At 44.3% G+C, this 26,345-nt stretch overlaps 1 protein-coding gene across 1 annotated transcript in view; it reads left to right on the plus strand.

Annotated features, from left to right (window-relative positions):
• Positions 1–26,345, plus strand: part of LOC126183564 (pancreatic lipase-related protein 2-like) — a 144,314-nt gene that overhangs the window by 41,023 nt on the left and 76,946 nt on the right. Inside the window, exons 4-5 of the mRNA XM_049925642.1 lie at positions 16,862–17,102; positions 20,942–21,175. Coding sequence (XP_049781599.1) covers positions 16,862–17,102; positions 20,942–21,175 — 475 coding nt within the window. The remainder of the gene's footprint in view (positions 1–16,861; positions 17,103–20,941; positions 21,176–26,345) is intronic.

Consider the following 26,345-nt stretch of genomic DNA (forward strand, 5'->3'; position numbering starts at 1 on the left):
TTGGGCACCAAGGACGACTGATGTCTGGAGGACTCAGGATAACCAACCAGTATGTTTCCACTGCGGACGACCGGAACATGTGGTGCGCAATTGTCGAGAAAGACGGCCGATATTTGATGACACCCACGCCAGAAGATAGCCGACGCCAACTCCGGGACGACGAAGATGAACAAGAAGATGTGGGTGCAGGACGACGTAGGTCACCATCGCCGCGAGCTAGCCGCTGGAGAGGACGCTCCCCAACGCACCGATCACGGTCTCCATCGCCGTTTAAAAGCTCCAGCCGATCATCTAGCTGCCGCAACCTGCAAAACTAAAGGGTGCGACCTTCCTTGGAGGCGAGGCCGCTGAAGAGAAAAATCCTCTGCCGTCGATCATTGCAAAAATGGTAGGAAACTACGTCGATATCCTCATGGATGGGCGATCAGCCCAAGTTCTCGTGGACTCTGGAGCATCATATTCAGTCATTTTGGAGAAGTACCGTCGCCAGTTGCAGAAAACCGTATTCGTCGACAGCAAAACATCTCTGCTGAAGGTGGGTAATGGGAAATATGTAAAAGCTACTGGAAGACGTGTCATTCGTGTGGGTATAAGTGGCCATACACAGCCCTTAGAATTCATCGACTTACAAGAGTGTAGTCATGACGTCATTCTCGGATGGGACTTTTTGAAAGCTTCTCAGGCAACTACAGATTGTGGTCGCTCGAAGATCATGCTAGACGTGATGAGATACTGTGGACAGGAAGCTACGCATCTGAGTGTGTGGAGATTATGTGTGCTGGATGAAGTGATCAATCCTGCAGTCAGTGCTAGAAAGGTAAATGTCATTGTCATGCCATGCATCAACCCATGGATCTTGTAGTGGAATGTAAGAGAAGCATACCACTGAAGAATAACTTGGTCATCCCAGCCTCTGTCGTCTTGTTGAAGAATGGATTCGGTGAATTGTGTATAGTTAACTGCCGCCGAGAACTGCAGATCCTTCCAAGATGCTTGTGCATAGCAAACGCTAAGCCGTTAATTGCAGAACAGCTGAGCATCACAGAAACCTCTCATGCCGAATCTGTGAGCGAAACTGGCCCTACAACTACGAGACAATATCTTCTAGCTCGACTATCACCAGCTCTCACTAAGGAACAACAGAAGAAGCTACTTGCCATTCTTCAAGAGTTCTCTGAACGCTTCAATCCACAGGTGAAGAGCAAATTAGGCAAATCGACGGTGAAGCACCGGATTAGCACTGGAGACCATCAACTAATAAGCCAGAGAGCATACTGTGTGTCAGCAACGGAACGTCGAATAATTCGCGACAATGTAGATAAAATGATGAAGAATGACATCATTCAGCCTTCGCAGAGCCCATTGCCGTCACGAGTGGTTCTTGTCAGGAAGAAGGATGACAGTTGACGCTTTTATGTTGATTACAGGAAGCTTAATAAGATAACTAAAAAGGACGTTTACCCTCTTACACAAATTGACGATACACTAGATTGTCTGAAGGGAGCTAAGTTTTTCTCAACCATGGACATGTACTCGGGTTACGGGCATATCGAAGTAGATGAGGCTGATCGTGAGAAAACTGCATTCACCACCCATAAGGGCCTGTATAAGTTTAAGGTAATGCCATTTGGTTTGTGTAATGCTTCAGGAACTTTTGAACGGATGATGGATAATGTTCTAAGTCACTTGAAGTGGACCATGTGTCTTTGTTATTCAGATGACATTATAGTGTTCTCAGAGACATTTGATGAACACATAAAAAGACTGAGGGCTGTTCTTAAGTGTCTCCAACAAGGTGGACTGAAACTTAATCCAAGAAAGTGTTTCTCTGGAGCAAAAGAAATCAAAATACTTGGACACCTTGTGTCAAACGGAGGTGTGCGGCCAGACCCAGGAAATGTGAGGTCTATAACGGAATTTCCTATTCCTATAAGTATTAGAGATGTGAGAAGATTCCTCGGATTATTTTATTATTACCGTCGTTTTATCAAAGACTTTTGTATCAAAGCCAGGCCACTCCAAGGGTTGTTAAAAGCCGATGCTAAATTCATCTGGGGTGGTGCTCAACAATATTCTTTCGATGTGCTGCGAAAAGCTCTGATGACTGAGCCTGTACTTGGTCTGTATGATGAGAGAGCAGCTACGGAACTATACACAGAAGCCAGTGGGTATGAAATCAGTGCTGTTCTGGTGCAAATTTCGGATGGAAAAGAGAAGGTTATAGCCTATGCTTCTAGGAAACTTACAAAAGCCGAGAGAAACTACTCAACTACAGAAACAGAATGTCTTGCTGTGATCTGGGCCATGTGTAAATTTCGACAGTATCTCCATGGAAGGCCATTCACAGTTATTACAGACCATCATTCACTTTGTTGGTTGAAAGATCTTAAGGATCCAACAGGACGACTCGCCAGGTGGGCACTACGTCTTCAAGAGTATGACATTACCATAGTGTACAAAAGTGGAAGAAAACACCAAGATGGCGACTGTCTCTCAAGAAATCCAGTGCGTGACCATCAAGACTTTGATAAAGATAGTGACTGTCTCTCTGCACTCCAGGATCTCTCTGCTGAGCAGAAGAAAGACGCCAAGATATCTCAAATTATGCTTGCCTTAAATCGGTCAGAGGATGCGAAAGGACAATTTAAGGTAGTTAATGGATTCCTTTGCAAGAAAATCTTTGATCCGTTTGGAAAGAGGTGGCTATCAGTAATTCCTACACACATGCACTTAGATGTTCTAGAGAAATTCCATGACACACTTGAGGCCGCACATTTAGGGTCTATTACGACATACGATAGGATCCGCAAGAGATTTTTTTGGCCATGTTTATTTAGGAGTGTCCGTCCCTATGTGTCGCACTGTCGAGAGAGCCAGAGGAGAAAGGCAGTTCTTCACAAACCACCTGGCCGACTCATACCAATTCCACCAGCCGAAACGCCTTTCCAGCGTATTGGAATTGACCTCCTCGGACGATTTCCAACGTCTGCTAGTGGCAAGAGATGGATTATTGTTTGCACTGATTAACTGACATGCTATGCCATTGCAAAAGCCGTGAAAACAACCGAAGCATTCGAGGTAGCCAAATTCATCGTGGAAGACATTGTATTAAAACACGGATCGAGGGAAAGTTTTTCAATCTAATCTTGTGACAGAGATAAACCATCGGTGCAATATTACTCATTACATGGCGACTGCCTACCATCCGCAAACTAACGGGCTTACTGAACGCCTTAATAAGACCTTGGCCGACATACTATCAATGTTCGTCAATGTTGAGCAGACCAACTGGGATGAAGTGTTACCTTTCGTGACGTTTACCTACAACACCGCCAAACAAGACACCACAGGATTTACGCCATTTTTCCTGGTGCATGGACGTGAAGCGACTACGGCGATGGACACTGTGTTTCCGTTACATCCTGATGACATGGACGACGACTTAATCGGCTAGGTGTTAACCAGAGCTGAGGAAGTTAGGCAGTTAGATCGACTCCGCACGCTGCAGGCTCAAGAAAACGATCGCCGAAGGTACGACGCGAGCCACCGCCCTGTTGTCTACCAGCCTGGTGTCCTTGGCTGGATCTTCACTCCCATTCGGAAGGTTGGTCTGTCTGAGAAGCTCCACAGTCGCTACTTTGGACCTTATAAGGTTGTACGACAGTTGTCTGATGTTACTTATGAAGTTGCAGATTTCGACTCCAACAGAAGACAATGAAAGATCAGAGATATGGTCCACGTCCTTCGAATGTAGCCCTATAAGGATCCCGCAACCCAGGGTAAATTCGAAGCTCCAGCAACAGGCAACAACCGGAAAGGTGACAAAGAGCGTAGAGGCAAAGGAAGTTCTAAGAAGATCACCGCCAGGGCGAAAATCAGACATTGGGAGTCGGAGTATGCAGGACGGATGACTCGTTCCCGGACTAGGAGGTCGTAACACCGAGACGCTGTTCTCTTAAAGAGTGAGCAATGTCGCAAAAGACACTGCGTAGCACCGTCACTGTGGAATAGGGGTTATGATATTAGACTGTTGCCTCGAGGGTCGTGAGTTCATAACTCTCCTGAACTACAAAATTTTAATTTCTTTATTCGGTTCGAGGATATTCTAGAAGTATACACAAATATCAAGAATCATTCTACTGGAATGTTCTGTAACGCGCTCTTGTGTGTGCGGTGCTGAATAAACCTTCGTTAAGTGAAGTTAGTGTTCGTCATTCATCTAATTACACCTTCTTCTACGTGACAATATAATGTAATACGCTGTACAACAAATGTCATCTCGTATAAAGAATTTGACAACATACAGTGGACAGCTCGCACAAATATCAAGTGGATTGTTGTTGTTGTTGTGGTCTTCAGTCCTGAGACTGGTTTGATGCGGCTCTCCATACTACCCTATCCTGTGCAAGCTTCTTCACCTCCCAGTACTTACTGCAACCTACATCCTTCTGAATCTGCATAGTGTATTCATCTCTTGGTCTCCCTCTACGATTTTTGCCCTCCACGCTGCCCTCCAATGCTAAATTTATGATCCCTTGATGCCTCAGAACATGTCGTACTAACCGATCCCTTCTGCTAGTCAAGTTGTGCCACAAACTCCTCTTCTCCCCAATTCTATTCAATACTTCATCATTAGTTATGTGATCTTCCCATCTAATCTTCAGCATTCTTCTGTAGCACCACATTTCGAAAGCTGCTATTCTCTTCTTGTCCAAACTATTTTTCGTACATGTTTCACTTCCATACACGGCTACACTCCATACAAATACTTTCAGAAACGACTTCCTGACACTTAAATCTATACTCGATGTTAACAAATTTCTCTTCTTCAGACATGCTTTCCTTGCCATTGCCAGTCTGCATTTTATATCTTCTCTACTTTAACCGTCATCAGTTACTTTGCTCCCCAAGTATCAAAACTCCTTTATATCAAGTGGATATCAGTATTAATAATTGTTTACCGTGCTTTGGAACTTATTGAGAGTCCTGAGTTAGCTAAGTTATGTTCTACTGCAGCTGATTCCTCCCCAGTACAGCGTGATTCTGTCCCACTAACAGAGAAATGTACTCCATACAGGAAAGTATTAAAATTCTATTGGTCAGCTATCGAAGCATTCGCAACAATGTCCGAGAGTTTCTAGCAGTCCTAAAAAGCAGTGAAGCAACACTAGGAGCGGAAAACTGGCTAAAACCCGAAACTGACAGTAGTGATACCTACACTGAAGCGCCGAAGAAACTGGTATAGGGATGCGTATTCAAATTCAGAGATATGTAAACAGGAATAATACAGCGCTGCGGTCGGCGATGCCTATATAAGACAAGTGTCTGGCGCAGTTGTTAGATCGGTTACTGCTGCTACAATGGCAGGTTATCAAAATTTTAGTGAGTCTGAACGTGATGTTATAGTCGGCGCACGAGCGATGGGACACAGCATCTCCGAGGTAGTGATGAAGTGTGAATTTTCCTGTACGAATTTTTCACGAGTGTACCGTGAATATCAGGAATCCGATAAAACATCAAATCTCCGACATCAGTGCGGTCGGAAAAAATCCTGCAAGAAAGGGGCCAACGACGACTGAAGAGAGTCGTTCAACGTGACAGAAGGGCAACCCTTCCTCACATTGCAACAGATTTCAATGTTGGACCATCAACAAGTGTCAGCGTGCGAACCATTCAACGAAATATCATCGATATGGGCTTTCGGAGTCGAGGGCGTACGCATGTACCCTTGATGAGTGCACGACACAAAGCTTTACGCCTCGCCTGGGCCCGTCAACACCGACAATGGACTGTTGATGACTGGAAACATGTTGCCTGGTCGGACGAGTATCGTCTAAAATTGTATCGAGTGGATGGACATGTACGGGTATGGGGACAACCTGATGAATCTATGGACCCTGCATGTCAGCAGGGGACTGTTCAAGTTGGTGGAGGCTCTGTAATGGCGTGGCTCATGTGCAGCTGGAGTGATATGGGACCCCTGATACGTCTAGATACGACTCTGACAGGTGACACATATGTAAACATCCTATCTTATCACCTGCATCCATTCATGTTGATTGTGCATTCCGACGGACTTGGGCAATTCCAGCAGGACGATGCGACACCCCATGCATCCAGATTGTTAAAGAGTGGCTCCAGGAACACTCTTCTCAGTTTAGACACTTCCACTGGACGCCAAAATCTCCAGACACTAACATTATTGAGCATATATGGGATGCGTTGCAATGTGCTGTTCAGAAGCGATCTCCACCCCCTCGTATTCTTACGGATTTATGGACGGCCATACAGGATTCATGGTGTAAGTTCCATGTCGGTGTTGACGGGCCCAGGCGAGGCGTAAAGCTTTGTGTCGTGCACTCATCAAGAGTACATGCGTACGCCCTCGACTCCGAAAGGCCATATCGATGATATTTCGTTGAATGGTTCGCACGCTCACACTTGTTGATGGTCCAGCATTGAAATATGCTGCAATTCTGTCACGTTGAACGACTCTCTTCAGTTATTAGTCGAGTCCATTTCACGTCGTATTGCGGCACTTCTGCGCCTCGTGTTGGCCCTACACGATATTAGGCAGGTGTACCAGTTTCTTTGGCTCTTCATTGTAAGAGTTTATCGAAAGGATAGAGGTGATGGTGTACTCCTCGCAACAGACAAGCAACTCAAATCAACGGAGATAAAAATTGATGCTGCATCCGATATTCTTTTGGTAAGGCTCAGCATCAAGACTGAGCGTAAATGTGTAATTCGGACCAAACGCATTCCCAGATGTAACCGTGAACGTTTGAGGAAATCTCACCTTCCTAATATATACGGATATATGTCCGTTCCCCTGTAAGACTGCTATCATTGGAGCATAATTACAGTTTTATAAGTGGTGGGCATGACAAGATATCCCGCTAAATCATTGGTGTCAGTGACCATGAAACAGGCGTAGAAACAATGATTACCAATGTATGTAGGGCAATTGAAAGCAGTGGAAAGATTTACATATTCAAGTAAAGTAGATAAAGAGGCAGCATTGTCATATCTCAAGGAGGAACACGGAACTTTTAGCTCTGGGTAGAAGCATGTAGGGGAACTGTGGCTCAAGCTTAGAAGCTCGGTGGATCAAGCACTTGTTAGATACATACCTATTAGAACAGTTCATGCTGAGAGGGACCTTCCGTGGAATTCATGCAGTTACTGTAACGAAACTTCTAAAGAAACAGAGGCCACAGCACAACTGCTGTAAAACATTACATTGGGCACGGACAGAGAGATACTACATTTAATGTGTTTGGCTGTTAAAAGGGCAATGAATGAAGCCTTCAATGACTAACCGTACCGTAGCAGAATATTATCCATGAACCTCTCACAAAACCCAAATAAATTTTGGTGATATGTACAAGCTTATTGTAGCCCCAGAGTTAGTGTCTAGATACTCATAGACGACACAGGAATCGCAACTAGCTAAACTAAACTTGGCCCAACGGGACCGACCGGCCTCCGTGTCGTACTCAGCCCACAGGTGTCACTGGATGCGGAGATGGAGGGGCATGAGGTCGGTACACCCTTTCTCGGCCGTTGTCAGTTTTCGTGACCGGAGCCGTTACTTCCTCATCAAGTAGCTCCTCAACTGGTCTCACAAGGGCTGAGTGGCTTCAAAATGGTTCAAATGGCTCTGAGCACTATGGGACTTAACATCATCAGTCCTCTAGAACTTAGAACTACTTAAACCTGACTAACCTAAGGACATCACACAACACCCAGTCATCACGAGGCAGAGAAAATCCCTGACCCCGCCGGGAATCGAACCCGGGAACCCGGGCGCGAGGGCTGAGTGCACCCTGCTTGGCAACAGCGCTCGGCAGATTGGACGGTGATCCATCCAATAGCTAGCCAGGCCCGACAGCGCTTAACTTCGATGATCTGACAGGAACCGGTGTTGCCACTGCGGCAAGGCCCTCGGCAGGTATCGAAACAAGGGGTAGAAAAACAAAATAAGAGACGCTGAAATTTGTTTTCAAATGCTGCTATGCAAATAAAAATGTAGTACTGTCCCAGTTTAAATCTCGTACCACTGCAAAGCCAAGTGATATAGAAATTAGAGTCAATGGCGTTGAAAAACAGCTGCAGTCACTAAAACTGAACAACACTTCAGGGCTCCATGAAATCCCTGTCATATTCTACGCAAAATTTGCAACTAAATTCGCCCCCGTTTTAACAATAACATACTGTTAATACCTTGGACAAAAATTGTTCCCAGTTGTTGGAAGAATTCATAGGTCAAAACCGTCTAAAAAATGGTATCAGAAGTGATTCACAGAATTACCCCCCAGTGTCACTGGTATCCATCTGTTGTAGAATCTTAGAACATATTCTGAACTCAAACGTAAGACAGCAGTCAAATATCTCTTACTCCATAGCGACCGCAATCTTCGGTGGAAGACATATATTACACAATTTGTCGCAAACTGCGAAAAGTCCGTTAATGTACTATGAATTATCATGGATGTGAGCTGTGGAGCGGATGCAGACACGGGGCTAAGACCGTATCGTGTTTTTGGTACACCCATAGATGGATTACGCTTGTTTTTATTTTGGAACAGCGCCGGGCACATGTCTAATACGATTAGACAAATATCAGTACAAAGCACTTAGATTATGCCTGGGGACAATGTAGTGTACACCGACCATCGCTCTGCTAGTTGAAGCAAATCAGTCTCCACTACATCTACGTCGCGAATACCTGCGTGCGAAATTTTTATTCAAACGGTTGCAGTCCGCCAAGACCTCGGCACATATTGTTAAGTGACTTTCGGAGCCTGATGTGGAAGGACAGGTATTACAAGATGTCTATAGTCTATACCTCAATGGCGTTGTGCCATATGTCCAGATACTGGCTCAATAAAAGTCTTCCTCGTCTTGTTGTAGCGGCAGCCGCTAAGCCGAGAGGACGCGCAGCAGAGCAGCAGCAGCACTTGTGTGATAAACTGTAAATTAATTTAGTCTTTGTTTTTTTGCTCACGTGCTTCTGCAAAGAAGTGAACTGTACGTGTGTATTTTGCTGTGTAGACTAGTGGTTAGAAAATCAATCGTGGTTTTTGTTTTTGCGTAAGTCTTGAGAATATCTTTTGTTTAGGGCAGCTTCGTAGTGTAAATTTTCCGTGTAGAGGAATTTAGTTCTGTTTAATAGCTTGCGGTCTCAGAGTTCAGTGAGAAATCTGCACACCAAATTTTAGTGTTACTTCCTTCTCCTTTGGTATATTTTCAACCTCAGTAGCGCCATTTGAAATCTTATTTGTATTTTATACACAGTATGATAAGGCTAGGGACTGTGCTAGTTGTGAACGGACACAAGGAGAGTTGACAGCTGGAAGCTGCGTTGGCTACCGTAGACAAGCTTCTAGCTAATGCTCGAGGTTGCGGTGACGTCGGAGCGCCAGTGACGAGACCTATGACACCTCTGGTGTCACTAGAATGTAGAAGGTCTAAACCAGAGGCTCAGATGGCTCTGCGACGGTATCGGATGCGACTTTCTCGACCTCCGCTATCGGGTGCAGAATTGTAGGGTTCCCTTTAATTTTAATAGGTCAGGCGTGCACTACACGCAGGAAGCGGCTACTAGGGTAGCGGTGTACGTGTGGCTTGCACATGGGGCTTTTTCAGGTTAAAGGACCCCTCCCTTGAGAGCAAACACGATTTGCATGTTAAATCAGCCACAGCGACCTAAGAGAATCTTGGTCCTCCGGATCAGAGATAGAAAAGATTAATACAATTTTAGTAAACTGCAGGAGCATCCAAGGAAAGGTCCCAGAATTAGCATCGCTTATTGAAGGTTATAATGCACAGATAGTATTGGGAACAGAAAGCTGGTTGAAGCCAGATGTCAATGACAACGAAATCCTAAGTTCAGACTGGAATGTTTATTGTAAGGATAGGTTAGTCGCCAATGGTAGCGGCGTGTTTATTGCAGTAAAAAATTCGATAAAATCTAGCGAGGTTATCACGGATTCAGAATGTGAATTAATCTGGGTGAAAATGAGTATCAAAGATCGGCCAAAAATGGTGATCAGATGCTTTATAGACCACCTGGGTCAGGATCTGTAGTTGTAGAGCGCTTCAGACACAGCTTGCAGAATATCATTAGTAATTTTCCTGATCACGTCGTTGTAATAGGGGGTGACTTCAACTTGCCAGGTATAGATTGGGAGTGTTATGCCATCAAAACTTGTGCCAGAGACAGGGAATCGTGATGCTTTGTTCTGGATGCATTGTCCGAAAATTACTTTGAGCAGATAGAGAACCAACTCGTGAGGGTAACGTCTTAGACCTCCTGGCAACAAACAGACCTGAACTTATCGAATCAGTTAACTTAGAGGAAGGTATCGGTCATCATAAGGCTGTGACAGCATGTATGACGACGGGTCCTACAAGGAATGTTAAGAAAGGTAGGAAGATATATTTGCTCAGCAAAGGTGACAGGATACCAATTTCAGAATATCTCAGCAGTCAGCATCAAATATTCTGTGATGAGGACGAAGATGTGGAGAAAAAATGGAAAAAATTCAAAGGCATCGTTCAATATGCCCTAGACAAGTATGTTCCGAGTAGGGTTTTAAGGGATGGGAAAGATCCACCATGGTTTAATAGCCGTGTCAGAAAAGCGCTACGTAAACAAAGAGCGCTTCATCTTAGATTCAAGAGAAGTAAAAACCCAGCTGACAAAAAAAGCTGAAAGAAGCGAAAATGAGCATAAGGAGAGCAATGAGAGAAGCGTTCACTGATTCTGAAAGTAAGACGTTGTCAACCGACCTGAGTAAAAACCCTAAGAAATTTTGGTCACATGTAAAATCAGTAAGTGGGTCAAAATCATCTATTCATTCAGTCACCAACCACACCGGCACCGAAACGGAAGGTAACAGAGAGAAGGCCGAAATACTGAATTCGGTATTCCGAAGTTGTTTCACCGTGGAAGATCGTAACACTGTTCATCCTTTCAATCGTCTTGCGAACATCGAAATGGCAGATATTGAGGTAAGCAACCGCGGAACTGAAAAGCAGCTACAATCGCTTAGTAGTGGAAAGGCTTCAGGACCAGATGAGATACCTATAAGATTCTACAAAGATTGTGCGAAAGAACTTGCTCCCTTTCTAGCAGTAATTTATCGCAGATCGCTTGAGCAGCGAAAGGTACCTAACGACTGGAAAAAAGCGCAGGTCATTCCCGTTTTTAAGAAAGGCCGTAAGACAGATCCACATAATTATGGGCCTATATCGTTGACGTCAATCTGTTGTAGAATTATGGAACATCTTCTATGCTCAAGAATTATTACGATTTTGGAAAATGAACAGCTCCTCTATAAAAATCAATATCGATCCCGCAAACAGAGATCCTGCGAAACTCAGCTCGCTCTGTTCCTCCATGAGATGCACAGCGCAGTGGACAACGGCGCTCAGGCTGTGCCGTGTTCCTTGACTTCAGTAAGGCGTTTTACACGGTCCCGCATTGCCATTTAATGAAAACAAAACCCAGCTTACGGAGTATCGGAGCAGACCTGCGATTGTATTCAAGACTTTCTTGCAGATAGAACTCAACACGTCGTTCATAACAGAACTAAATCGACAGAGGTAAAGGTAACATCCGGAGTACCACAAGGAAGTGTGATAGGACCGTTGCTGCTCACAATATATATATATATAAAAATTATATAGTAGAAAGCGTTGGATGCTCTTTAAGGCTATTTGCAGATGATGCAGTTGTTTAAACCAAAGTAGCAACGGCAGAAGACTGTAAGAATTTGCAGAACGACCTGCAGAGAATTGATGAATGGTGCAGACTCTGGCAGTTGACCCTTAACGTAAATAAATGTAGCGTATTGCGCATACATAGGAAAAGAAATCCACTACTGTACAGCTACACTATTGATGACAAACAGCTGGAGACAGCGTCTGCCGTAAAATATCTAGGCGTAACTATCCAGAGTGACCTTAAGTGAAATGACCATATAAAACAGGTAGTGGGAAAAGCAGACACAAGACCCACATTCAGCGGAAGAATCTTAAGGAAATGTAATTCATCCACAAAAGAAGTGGTTTAAAAAGTGCTTGTTCGACCGATTCTTGAGTATTGCTCATCTATCTGGCATCCCCATCAGGTAGCACTGAGAGAGGTGATAGAGAAGATCGAACGAAGAGCGGCACGTTTCGTCACGGGATCGTTGAGCTGGCGAGAGAGCGTTACGGAGATACTAAACAAACCCCATTGGCAGACGTTACAAGAAAGACGTTGTGCATCATGGAGAGACTTACTATTGAAATTTCGGGACAACACTTTTCAGGAGGAGTCAGACAACATATTACTTCCCCCCCCCCCCCCCCCCCCCCCATCTCCTCACCACATACATCTCGCATATTGACCACGAGGAGAAAATTCGAGAAATTAGAGCCAGTACAGAGGCTTTCCGGCAATCATTCTTCTTACGCACTATTCGCGAGTGGAACAGGGTTGGAGGGATCAGATAGTGGTACCGAAAGTGCCCTCCGTCACACACCATTAAGTGGCTTGCTGAGTATGGTGTAGATGTAGATACGTAGATACCAGTCCATTTCTAAAATGAAGCCTACCTGCTCAAAGATTACTCTGCTTTGAAGCAGACTACCGTACCAGTGTATCGGAACTACAAATTGTATTTAACCTAGACTTTGAATGTGATTATTCTAATAATTGCATTTTGACAGAGTACATCTCCAAACATAATAACGCAAGATTCATCAATACCGACGCTTCGAGGAATGAAAATGGATATCGTTTTGCTTGGGTTCTGTGTTCATTATCGTTTCCGATTCCAAATCAGCGGTAGAACTATTAATACATCTGCACAGCGGAAGATCCAAAACTCCAATAGCATAGGACACCATGAGTCAAATGTCAAATAGGAATCAGGAAGTTACCATGTCCCATGTCCGGGGTTAAAGCGAACTGTGGCATACCTCACAATGAAACAGTAAGTAAGCTATCCAAAGCAGCCGTTCTTGGCAGAGCGATGGGACACACGGAACTTCTAGTTACAGATATTATAAACGTTATTAAATCAACAGAGTGAAATGGAAACCAGAGTGGCAGGAGGCCTCTAAATACAAAGACAAAGATCTAGAAAAGTGAACCAGGAGTTGATTCCTAAATTCGGACACGAGAAAAGTCTATGCTCCAAAAGACTTAACGAACGCTACAAGGCGTCTCACATTCAGTCATGGCTGCTACTTAATGCTGTGTGGCGAGGTCTTGTGAGAGCTGCGACCGTTTGCGTAAAAATTTGGCACGTAGGTAGTCGCGACGTAGATGTAGGGGAGGCTCATTTGCTTCAACTAAAAGAGCGTAAGTCGGTGTATGCTACATTGCTCCCAGGCATACTCTAAGTGATTTGTACTGACATTTGTATAATCATCTTAGACATGTGCCCTGCGCTGATCCAAAACAAAGACAAGCGTAATCCATATATGATACAGTCTTAGCCACATGTCTGCCGCGATGCGGTGAAGGAGAGGATTTTTTCAATCACATCTTTTTTGGCTACATCAACAGATACAACACTACAAGCCGTCTTCTAAACGCTTTGTCACCATCGGGTGCTATTTGTCGATATGTATTACTATCACCATTCTGCTCTGCTTGGCAGCTTTGAGAATATATCGCCTTTTGCTGGAAGAGAAGGTCAAATTCTAACATGATTCTACAATAATTCTATATTTTTGATGATGTGGATTGTATCAAATCCAATGTGTACGTTGCTCTTTGATGTGTTAAAACATACATGTGCGATGATGGCTGTATGAGTCCTGCTCAGATGCCAAAATTAATAATAATAATAATAATATTTCAGTACCTCGTACAGAATCGCCTTCTCCAGGTCAACCATTATGAATTACGAAAACATCGCTCACCAACTCGCCCTTTTCTCACATGACACTCAGAAAGCCATCGATGAAGGCAATCAGGTGGATGATGTATTTATACCTTCCAAAAGCCATTTTGCTCAGTACCACATCAACGTTTATTAACGAAAGTATAGTCATACGGGATATCAAGGGAAAGAAGTTACTGAACTGATGATTTCTCCGTAGAAAGAACGCAGCATGAACAGAGTATCAACGACAGAAGTAGAAGTGAAGTCAAGCGTGTTCCTGGAAAGTGAATTAGGATCCTTGATGTTAATGTTGTATATTAATGGTTTGGCCAACAACAATAATAGTGAACACAGACATTGACAGATGATGCAGTTGTATACAATAAAGTAAAATGTGAAAAAAGATGCACAAATATTCAGGCAGATCTTGATAAGATTTCAAAGTGATTCAGATGTTGAAAACTTGCTTTAAACGTTCAGAAACGTGAAATGGAGCACCTCAGAATACTCAGAAAAATGGTATCCAATTACTAAAATGCCAATGTGTCACAACTTGATTCGTTCAAAGCATGCAAATGCCTGGTTGTAGCAATCTGTGAATATGTGAAGTGAAGTGGTCCCATAGGCTCAGTAGTAGGTAAACCAAGTAGCAGACGTTCGCAAAGAAGGGCAGCATGAATTGTTACAGTTTATTCGACTGACGTGAGAGCACGTTGAACTATCTGAACTGGCAGACTTCCGAAGATAGAAGCCAACTCTCCCGCGAAAGCCTGATTAGGAAAGATCCAGAACCAGTGTTAAGTGAAGAATCTACTGCAGTACATACGTAAAGCTGCGACGACAAGATTAGACTAATTACAGCAGAATTTAACTGCGCTCCATATTTAAATGGAACAGGAAGAAACCCCAATACGTGGTCCAATGGCGTCATGCACTTCACAGTGATTTTCAGAACATGGATGTGGATGTACAGGGTTATTACAAATGATTGAAGCGATTTCACAGCTCTACAATAACTTTATTATTTGAGATATTTTCACAATGCTTTGCACACACATACGAAAACTCAAAAAGTTTTTTTAGGCACACACAAGTGTTCGATATGTGCCCCTTTAGTGATTCGGCAGACATCAAGCCGATAATCAAGTTCCTCCCACACTCGGCGCAGCATGTTCCCATCAATGACTTCGAAAGCATCGTTGATGCGAGCTCGCAGTTCTGGCACGTTTCTTGGTAGATGAGGTTTAAACACTGAATCTTTCACATAACCCCACAGAAAGAAATCGCATGTGGTTAAGTCGGGAGAGCGTGGAGGCCATGACATGAATTGCTGATCATGATCTCCACCACGACCGATCCATCGATTTTCCAATCTCCTGTTTAAGAAATGCCGAACATCATGATTGAAGTGCGGTGGAGCACCATCCTGTTGAAAGATGAAGTCGGCGCTGTCGGTCTCCAGTTGTGGCATGAGCCAATTTTCCAGCATGTCCAGATACACGCGTCCTGTAACGTTTTTCTCGCAGAAGAAAAAGGGGCCGTAAACTTTAAACCGTGAGATTGCACAAAACACGTTAACTTTCGGTTAATTGCGAATTTGCTGCACGAATGCGTGAGGATTCTCTACCGCCCAGATTCGCACATTGTGTCTGTTCACTTCACCATTAAGTAATAATGTTGCTTCGTCACTGAATCCAAGTTTCGCACTGAACGCATCCTCTTCCATGAGCTGTTGCAACCGCGCCGAAAATTCAAAGCGTTTGACTTTGTCAACGGGTGTCAGGGCTTGTAGCAATTGTAAACGGTAAGGCTTCTGCTTTAACCTTTTCCGTAAGATTTTCCAAACCGTCGGCTGTGGTACGTTTAGCTCCCTGCTTGCTTTATTCGTCGACTTCCGCGGGCTACGCGTGAAACTTGCCCGCACGCGTTCAACCGTTTCTTCGCTCACTGCAGGCCGACCCGTTGATTTCCCCTTACAGAGGCATCCAGAAGCTTTAAACTGCGCATACCATCGCCGAATGGAGTTATCAATTGGTGGATCTTTGTTGAACTTCGTCCTGAAGTGTCGTTGCACTGTTATGACTGACTGATGTGAGTGCATTTCAAGCACGACATACGCTTTCTCGGCTCCTGTCACCATTTTGTCTCACTGCGCTCTCGAGCGCTCTGGCGGCAGAAACCTGAAGTACGGCTTCAGCCGAACAAAACTTTATGAGTTTTCTACGTATCTGTAGTGTGTCGTGACCATATGTCAATGAATGGAGCTACAGTGAATTTATGAAATCGCTTCAATCATTTGTAATAGCGCTGTATATTCCCAAACAGACCTCTCCGTGTTCACTTTCCTTCTGCACTCCACGCCACCGAGTGTGATGGCGAAATGTACTCACAAAAGAGAGCAGCAGGCTTCAAATCACCGTCCGGCTTCCCCGATTTATGTTCTATGTGTTTTCTGTTTCATTTCATTTTGTAAATCGCTTAAGGCTAATACTAGAGTGGTTCCTTTGAAGAAGAGCCCTGCAGATTTTTTTCTCTATCCGTCTTCGATCCGAGTTTGTGTTCCATCTCTATTGAGCCCGTTGTCAACAGTAAGTTTAACCCTATCCATTTTCCCTTTCTTCCAATCGACACCCTTATTAACAGCTCTCTACACACATCCCAACTTCCACTTTCTCTCTCACGATCCATTTTCTATAACCATTTTAGACTAGGAGTAACACAGAAGTCGTCATCATCATAACATCAAGATAATTTTGAAACTCACTTTTCATGAAAAGACTTGTTCGTTTGGAGAGCAAACACGTCACTGCTTGTTACTCTTCATCCACGGGGCGCTGAGCTACAATAAAGAAAGGTAAACTAAGACTCACAAAGACACCTATAGGCGATCATTTATATAGCGCTGCAGGCAACATTAATGAATAGACTGGATATAGCAGGACACTAACCATTGTGCATAATATTGCATACAGGTGGACGCGAACATATTGGTTGTGGACTGGCAGCGGGGCGCTGCAGGGCCATCGTACGCCACGGCAGTGGCCAACACTGAGTTGGTAGGCAGACAACTTGCTCTGCTGCTGCTGCACATGATACAGTCTGGGATTCAGCCCACTCAGATACACGTGATAGGATTCAGCCTGGGAGCACATGTTGCAGCTTGCGCCAGCAACATTCTCAGGAGCCACAACGTCCTTCTAGGGAGGATCACAGGTATGAAAATATGTGGGTTATATATATCTAATTTAAAGTGAAGACCATTATTCAGTTCTTTGGGAGAATTCGAGTTAATATTCACATCCAGGTTGGACTGAAAATGGCCACACATTTAAAGGATGAGGAAAAATTATTTTATTTCACGCTGTTGAAACACAGATCAGTCGTTAAAGGGGAACTGTACTGCAGCTGAGGAAAACCGTGCAGACAACAGCCTAGTATTCTCGACGAAAGGTTGTAGAATTCCAGATAATCACACAAACAAAAGCAGGTAGCGCTGAGGTTAAGTGCATCCATATGGCACCTATCGCTTCCGAACATAAAGATTAGCTGCAATGGCATTATTGTCTTCAAATAGTCTTGTTTCTCCCCTGCAACCTTTCGTGTAATAAAAATTGATTCATTTCCCCAGTGAGGTGTTTAACTATAAATCGTAAGCTTACAGTACCAATATCTAGCGAAGATACACTTGAAGTTTCACGCATTCTGCTATGTTCCGAAAGCGTAATATGCATCACGAAGTCTATAGTGTATGACAGTGCTGTTAAACTTATCGTCCAGAGGGAATTATCCAATTCTGGTAGACGTCTACAGTGAACAAGAAAAGAGAAGATTTAAAAATAAATAACATCTGAATACGGCATAAAAATGGACATGTTCTGCACCAGTAGTGAGCGATATCGTGAGCGATAGCGTGAGCTCAGACCAAATCTTGTTCCGCAACTTTACCTTCTTGATCACATGACTAGTTCACAGTATACATTTATTGTATATCACTTTGCTCGTCAACTCATCTAGGAAAAGAGTTGAGGTACATACATCTTGCACAGTCAATGAAGGAACGTAAGCTACTACGCTTTTATCGATCACGAACGATAGCTTTAAGTTTCTCCTGATCTGTTTTCTCAAGAGTGAACGCATAAAAGTGCAGTATGAGCTTTTAGTTAAAAGAGAATCTCTCTCGCAACATATTTTATACTGAAAAAGTTCTACAACAATCACAAAGACACCTGTGAATGGACATAGTCATTTTAGCATTCAGCGCGTTTACTGAAAACCCATGGAAAGAATACTGCATTCAGAAGTCATGGCTATTACAGCAATTTAACATCTAGTACATCATTCAGAGCCATGTGTACATCGACTATGACTCTAAGGTCCCTATCAAAATACGAATGAGAAAGGAATAGAAGAAGAAGGGAATGAGGAGAAAGATAGAACGGAGACAGAAAAGGTAAAAAAGGATAGAAGAGAAGGAAATAAGGATACAGGAAAATGTTTCGACTTACTCGTTGTGCAGAGATTGAGGGACTCTTCTACCTGAATCGATTTTCTCAAAGGGCGGGCTGTCATGGAAACTGCGAAAATCGTCTGGTGTTCACATAATGCTGCCATTAGTACCTGTCGAATGTGAATGAAAGAGGATTAATTTGGTATTTGATAGCGATTCAAATAGCCTGGTCCGCTCAAATATCGATATCGAGAAGCAGTCAGAGGTACTCGAGGTGTCCAGTCGAGTAGGTTGTGTCGCGGGACCGAGGAGGGAGTAACGGACTCGTGTGTTGATCATGGTCTCAGGGGTGATGCTACGTATTATTAAATACTGCAGTCGGAGGCGGCTCAGACTCTCTCTTGCGTCCTATGAAGATACAGTTATCGCGTCATACCTATTCAGAGGCCGATTGTGGTTGTTTATTGTTCTCGATTTTGTATTACTCTCTGCATGGATTTGTCGCGCTTTACGACAACCATCCATGAGTTCTGGAATTAGTATCTGGCCGGCCGTTCACTACGTGATACCTGTCACGAAACATCATCTGGAACTGCTTGTGTGTTTCACTAGTCTCCGAGTCACTGCGTGGGCGAGTGATCATGAAACTTGTTTCTATCTACTCCCGGGTAGGAAAGAAAAGATGCTAGTAGACGGAAAAATTCTGAGGTCTATGTTTAATTCATGACCGTGAGTGACAGAGGCTTGTGTACTCTGTTTTTCAGAATAAACGACAGTAAAGTGCTGTGCTATGGGAAGTACAAATACTTCGGAGCACACCGAATACCTTAAAATTTTTTGGAAATTTGTGGTAAGTTCCTATGGGACCAAACTGCTGAGGTCATTGGTCCCTAGGCTTACACACTACGTAATTTAACTTAAACTAACATACGCTGAGGACAACACACACATCCACGCCCGTGGGAGCACTCGAACCTCCTACTGAGGCAGCCGCGCGAACTGTGACAAGGCGCCAAAGACCGCGCCGCTACCCCGCGTGGCCGAACACCTTAAGTTGTTGAACTGCAGAGAGTATAATGAAAACTACGTGCAACGCCGACGTTATTAATGACCACGTGCGTCCCTCCGTGTAGTCAGCTTCACCACTAGTCATCGTATTTTCCAGGGGAACGTTCACCAACGTCAGACTCGGACTACAGTGGTAGGAAGAATGTGCCTGTGAATTGGAGTCTGTGTCTTGGCCACCAAATTTGCAGGATATCACCATATCGAGGGTCCACCATCCAAATTCAGGTAAGCAGCAGGAGCTGCGTGAATTGCGTGTTGACATCTGAGGCCTCCGACCATTGCCTACGAGGCGTGACGAATTGGAGCCGCTTTGTGCGTTACATGTGAATCAGCACGATGTTAGGAAGGCAGTCTTATAACCTCGGTGACAAATGTGTGTGTTTTTAGAGCACACAGCTTCTACCTCACTTTATTTTCTGGCATGGCCTCCACTTTGAACAAACCTGTATATTGTCAACTTATCTATCTGACATTATCATGAAAACCATCTACAGGGTTATTACAAATGATTGAAGCGATTTCACAACTCTACAATAACTTTATTAATTGAGATATTTTCACAATTCTTTGCACACACATACAAAAACTCAAAAAGCTTTTTTAGGCATTCACAAATGTTCGATATGTGCCCCTTTAGTGATTCGGCAGACATCAAGCCGATAATCAAGTTCCTCCCACACTCGGCGCAGCATGTCCCCATCAATGAGTTCGAAAGCATCGTTGATGCGAGCTCGCAGTTCTGCCACGTTTCTTGGTAGAGGAGGTTTAAACACTGAATCTTTCACATAACCCCACAGAAAGAAATCACACGGGGTTAAGTCGGGAGAGCGTGGAGACCATGACACGAATTGCTGATCACGATCTCCACCACGACCGATCCATCGGTTTTCCAATCTCCCGTTTAAGAAATGCCGAACATCATGATGGAAGTGCGGTGGGGCACCATCCTGTTGAAAGATGAAGTCGGCGCTGTCGGTCTCCAGTTGTGGCATGAGCCAATTTTCCGCGGGCTACGCGTGAAACTTGCCCGCACGCGTTCAACCGTTTCTTCGCTCACTGCAGGCCGACCCGTCGATTTCCCCTTACAGAGGCATCCAGAAGCTTTAAACTGCGCATACCATCGCCGAATGGAGTTAGCAGTTGGTGGATCTTTGTTGAACTTCGTCCTGAAGTGTCGTTGCACTGTTATGACTGACTGATGTGAGTGCATTTCAAGCACGACATATGCTTTCTCGGCTCCTGTCGCCATTTTGTCTCACTGCGCTCTCGAGCGCTCTGACGGCAGAAACCTGAAGTGCGGCTTCAGCCGAACAAAACTTTATGAGTTTTTCTACGTATCTGTCGTGTGTCGTGACCATATGTCAATGAATGGAGCTACAGTGAATTTATGAAATCGCTTCAATCATTTGTAATAGCCCTGTATTTGCTCACAGATCTTGAAACATTGCGTTGTACTACACCTCTACAGAACCCGTAAGTAGTAACTGAAACATAAACATTGTTATTTTTTTAATGTATACCTCTTTCATACTTTTAGGTCTCGATCCAGCTTCACCGATTTACAAAAGCAGTCTGCTGCTACAGTCGTACCGCAAGCTAGATACCAGTGACGCAGCATATGTTGATATTATTCATACCGATGGTAGTCGTACCTGGGCAGAAGGTTTCGGTTTGCTGCGACCGCTGGGCCACGCTGACTTCTATCCCAACGGAGGTCGCACTCAGCCTGGGTGCACGGAAGGGTACGCTGCTGTCGTTGTCAGCCACCTGGGTAAGCATTTACATAAGTCTAACTTGAACATTGTGCAAAATTTCCAAATTCGAAACAGACTTTTAATTCTGCTACCGTATCTTATTCGAAAAAATTAATTGTAGCGTTCGGTTAGAAATAAAATATTAGCTGTACGAATACATGTTCAGATTGACATATGTCGCATCGCCTGCGATTGACAGCGACATTCTCTGACGGAAAAAGAAAATGGGACAACTTCACGGATTGTGGCAGTGGAACCAGGGTATAATGTGAGCAAACTGAGGGGTTGTAGTTTTAGTGATTCATTAGTCATTGTCATCAGATAGCGCTCATGAGGCCTCTCTGTGCATCCTCTGTTTTGACCCTGCAGGCAGTAACTATGCTCATTTTAGAGCTGAAGAGTGTTTGCTACATTCATTCTAGGCTACAATTATTCCCTGCCGATGCGTAAGTACTCCTGTTGAACAGTTTCAGCCATTTGGATGGGGACGCACTGTTGTACTTTCGGAAGCTAGATGGACGTACCTACGGATTGCTGCACATGTTGGGCACAATAAGTGTTGTGTCACAGATTTTAAACTTTGTCTGTGGAACAAGCCCATATCTGTCGACCAAATTCTGGAGGTTCGCGTGATACAGACGAAAGTCAAGATTGAGGTATTGTGCAAGCAGCAGTGGTTCAAATGGCTCTGAGCACTATGGGACTTAACATCTATGGTCATCAGTCCCCTAGAACTTAGAACTACTTAAACCTAACTAACCTAAGGACAGCACACAACACCCAGTCATCACGAGGCAGAGAAAATCCCTGACCCCGCCGGGAATCGAACCCGGGAACCCGGACGTGGGAAGCGAGAACGCTACCGCACGACCACGAGCTGAGGACGCGCGAGCAGCAGTGGCCGACTGGACATCGTACAGTGACGAAATCCAGGCACATGTTGCATCCACTGTGTCATAAAAGACCATCTGGAACAGTATGCGTGCAGCACGCTTAAGATCACGTGTGCCTCTGGCCAGGATACTGTTAACACCACAACACTGCCAAGCATGGCTACCCCGGTGCCACGAAAGACTTGAGTGGAGAATGGAATGGCACTCTGTCGTCTTCAGTGATGAAGTGCAGCAGCACAGCGGAGGACACCGTTTTCGTCTGTGAGTTTCACGCATCTGCTCCCTTTAAAACTCGTTAATTTCGTGCGTGTTTGTTTACTTATCGGGCAGAGTTCCGTGTTTATTAACTATCTAGAGCAGTGGTTCCCAGTAGGTGGTCCGCGGACTCCCAGGGATCCGCGGGCTATGCCAGAGGGGACCGCAGGATGCTATTAGAATAAAAAATATAGTAAATATATTTCGTATGATAACAGATTTTTTGTTTTGGCCGCTCCCTGCATGAGCAGAGCTTTAGCGAACGCTAACTTCTGCGTCTAGCGTCTTCCTAGAGCCAACTGAAACTAGCACACTCTAGCGCAAAACAAGAATTAGATAGAGGCGAATAGTTCTGCTGTATGCCATTAGACTGCACGCGCTGCCTCTTTGTAGTTGACAAAGACAATAATGAATATGTAAATGTTTTTTCTAAGTACCAAAAATAGAAAAGTATAAAAAGACTCTTAATTTGGCTTTTTTAGGTAGTTGATACTGTGATATGACAAGGTAACAATCATGCTCGATGAGGGGGTCCTCGAGAAAATTTTGTTGGGAACCCCTGATGTAGAGTATATTTTCAATGTCTTTAGGATGGACAGGAACTGTGTTTGTTATGTCTAGATGCGAGCTGAGATGGTGACCCTCCGGTCACAGCTCCAGGTGGCGTTGGATTCGGTCACACAACTTGATGCTGCTGCCAGTGGGCATCACTGCTGGGAACAGGAGGTGCAGAACGAAGGGAAATCCAGCACATCTCATGTGTCTCCTGATCGGTCTGCTACTGTGGCCGCCCCAGATGTTGCCTGAACCGAGGAAGACCCCTCACTCGTGGTCGAGTGGGAGGTCGTTCCAAGGTGTGGTAGACAGTGAAAGACTTTCAGAGGGGCCGATCAGAGGGCCTCCCTGGTTTGTCTGATTAACAGGTTTTTGACACTGTCTGCAGCTGACAAAATCAGTGAGCCAGATGCAGTCGCTCGCCCTGTACCAGAGAAAGCCTCTCGGCCTGCTAAGTCTGGGAATTCACAGAGGGTGGCATTACTGGTAGTTTGGAGGTCCAACGTTAGGCGCGTAATGGGGCCCCTTAGGTATATGTCTGCCAAGGAGGGGAAGGAATCCAATGTCCACTTTGTGGCCCTACTGGGAGGAATCATTCCATATATGGAAAGGGTGCTTCCAGATACTACGAAAAGCACAGAGTGCAGCCAACAGCAGGTGGTGGCTGAAGTCAGTACCAACGATGTGTGTCACTTTCGATAAGAAAAGATTCTCTCTGGTTTCGAGTGACTAGCTGAAGTGGTAAAGACTGCCAGTATTGCTTGCGGTGTGAAGGCATAACTCGCCATCTGTAGCATCGCTAATAGAACCGACAGTGGTCGTTTCTGAGCCGAGTGGAGCGTCTGAATCAGAGGCTCAGACGGTTCTGCGACCGTGTGGGCTGCAGATTCCTCGACTTGCGCCTTCGGGTGGCGAATTTCCAGATTTAGCTTAATAGGTCAGGGGTCCACTACACATGGGAAGCGGTTACATGGGTAATGGAGGCTGCGTGCAGGGGACTGGGCGTTTTTTTTAGGTTAGACTGATCCAGGAAAATACTGAAAAGACGTAATTGTAAAAGGATGCAAGGCAAACACAGAAAGGTAGACCTAGCAACAATTGGCGTTGTAGTTATAAATTGTCGTATCTGTGTTGGGAAAGAACCAGTGCTTCAAACGCTAATCGAAAGCATTGAAGCTCAAGTCGTTGTAAGTATGGAAAGCTGCCTAAACCTGGAAATAACTACAGCCGAAATTTTTACAAAGGGAAGCAGTGGCAACTTATAGGCAGGTGTTCACTACAACTTCTGCTGTTTCCATCTCTGTCGAGAAATGGCCCAGCCGTGCCTCCGCCCGGGCGGCTTGCTACACGCATGAGTTTTTCACCTCCCACAAAGTTCTCGGGAAGGAAAGAAATAAGATGAGGCACAACGCGCCATCGATCCAAGCTGAAGCCTCTACAGCTTTTCAAGGGAGGGGAGCTCTTGTGGTAACCACAATATCGACTAATCGATTAACTCCAGTGGATTGACTATGAACGAACTACTTCGTGATATATTTTATGGCTTTTTCAACGTGTGTTGAGTGTATATGTATCTGTGCTTCTCGCAAGTGTTTTGATGCTTAATGAATTATTTGCTGGGCTCTATGACAGAGTTGTTCGTTCGTAGTTTAAATAACTCAGAAATTCCTTTCATTATCTCCTACAAGTCTAATATGGTGGAAAAATGTCTAGTTTCTTTCACTTCATCTGCATATACTTCACCACCCTTTCTGCCATAATTGGTATAAACTCTTCACACATTTGAAAAGAAAGCTATGATGTGCTCCTTTGCCTTTGCTAACATATGTGTAGCTAGAAAAGGATCGGATTTTGCTATTAGATTTGGTAGCATCTTGAAATTTCCGCCTTGTGTTGACCAAGACCCATAGTTGCGACCCCTGAAAGATGGACTTTGTATTAAAAACTTCTAGACCACAGAAACAACTCGTTTTAAAACGTAACTCCAATATTTTACTTCTGTCTCAAGCTGAAATGTTGGTTCCTTACCTACTCTTTGTCTTCCAGCTTTTAAAGTTAACACACATTTTCTATGTTCAGCTGAATTTTCATGGGCAGTTAGTCTGCACTAACAGTTTTTACAGGTTTTAAACGCCTCATTACGATTTGCAGACTGTGATGTTCCACCAATAACAAACATGGGACTCAAGATACATTACCCTTGGTCTGAGAGTATACTAAAAATAGTCTTTGTTGTTTCTCGCCATTCCTCATGGCTCTGAAAAAAAAATTTATTAAAGGACCTCGGAAAGTCAGCATGTTGCCTGCATGAGTTACTGAAATCATAATCCATATTCTGTGCCATATAATCTTGTTTAGCGTCATGATCGCGAAGGAATTCGTTAATTATGGCGTTCGCAAGGTCGTCAGAAACTGAATCACTATCATCATTCGCTTCATATGCCTCATTTGGGTCCACTGAAATGATTGTTTCCGCGCGATTAGTATTCTTTCTAATCTAAGAAACGCTTGACTCAGATAAAACACGCGCTGCACTGTTTTCGATATTGTTCACTACATTGTCACGCTCTGATGTTCCATGACTCGATCTCGAGCTGGAATTAGCTGGCTGTGTTTGATTTTTAAATTGCACACTGAGTTTTGCATTCTTTCTCACAGTTTCCTTTATCTTTATTGCCTTACTTTTCGCGAGTTTCCGGTATTGAAAACCACTTAATCTCCGACTGCCACTCATTTGATTGATACTGAAATATGAATCACAGTCTAATTGTTAAACAACTGCACTCTTTACAGTTCCATACTAAACTGAACTGCCAGCCACGCGGCTGTCTGCTAGTATGATTGGCAGTATTTTCTTTGAATTTGAAGGAGCATTGTTGAGTGTCGACTGGCTTCTCCTATGACACTGTTAGCGGTGTCTCTCATCACAAAGCTCAATTAGGAGCAGCTAGAATTTCCTTCCTTACATATACCACATGAGAAGGCACGACACTGAATAAAGTCAATAATGGTAACAACGTCACGACGTAACATCGTTACCAAAACAAAACCTGTCGTTTCCTCGTTGACTGACCATACTCTTCATAAGATTTGAGCTGATTGTTACCACTGTTATTCATATCCATTTCATTGTGAGTGATGTTCGCATTCCCTTTTCAGGAGTTGTGAATAAAATGTTTGAGAAAAAAGTGACAGTTTAATTCGCCTCTCCACTGAACGCGCGGCGCAGAGCAGAGCAGAACCGCGCAGAGGAGTGCAGAACTAAACAGAGTGGAGCACAGTGTTCGTAGGTGCGCAACAATGATCCAGTGTGTGAGCGCGCCCGTCAATAAAAATGGGAAACGAGAAACGCCGGCCAAACAGAGCTGCGCACGAACTACACTCCTGGAAATGGAAAAAAGAACACATTGACACCGGTGTGTCAGACCCACCATACTTGCTCCGGACACTGCGAGAGGGCTGTACAAGCAATGATCACACGCAC

This window comes from Schistocerca cancellata, chromosome 4 (genome assembly GCF_023864275.1).
Source record: "Schistocerca cancellata isolate TAMUIC-IGC-003103 chromosome 4, iqSchCanc2.1, whole genome shotgun sequence".
Taxonomy (NCBI): domain Eukaryota; kingdom Metazoa; phylum Arthropoda; class Insecta; order Orthoptera; family Acrididae; genus Schistocerca; species Schistocerca cancellata.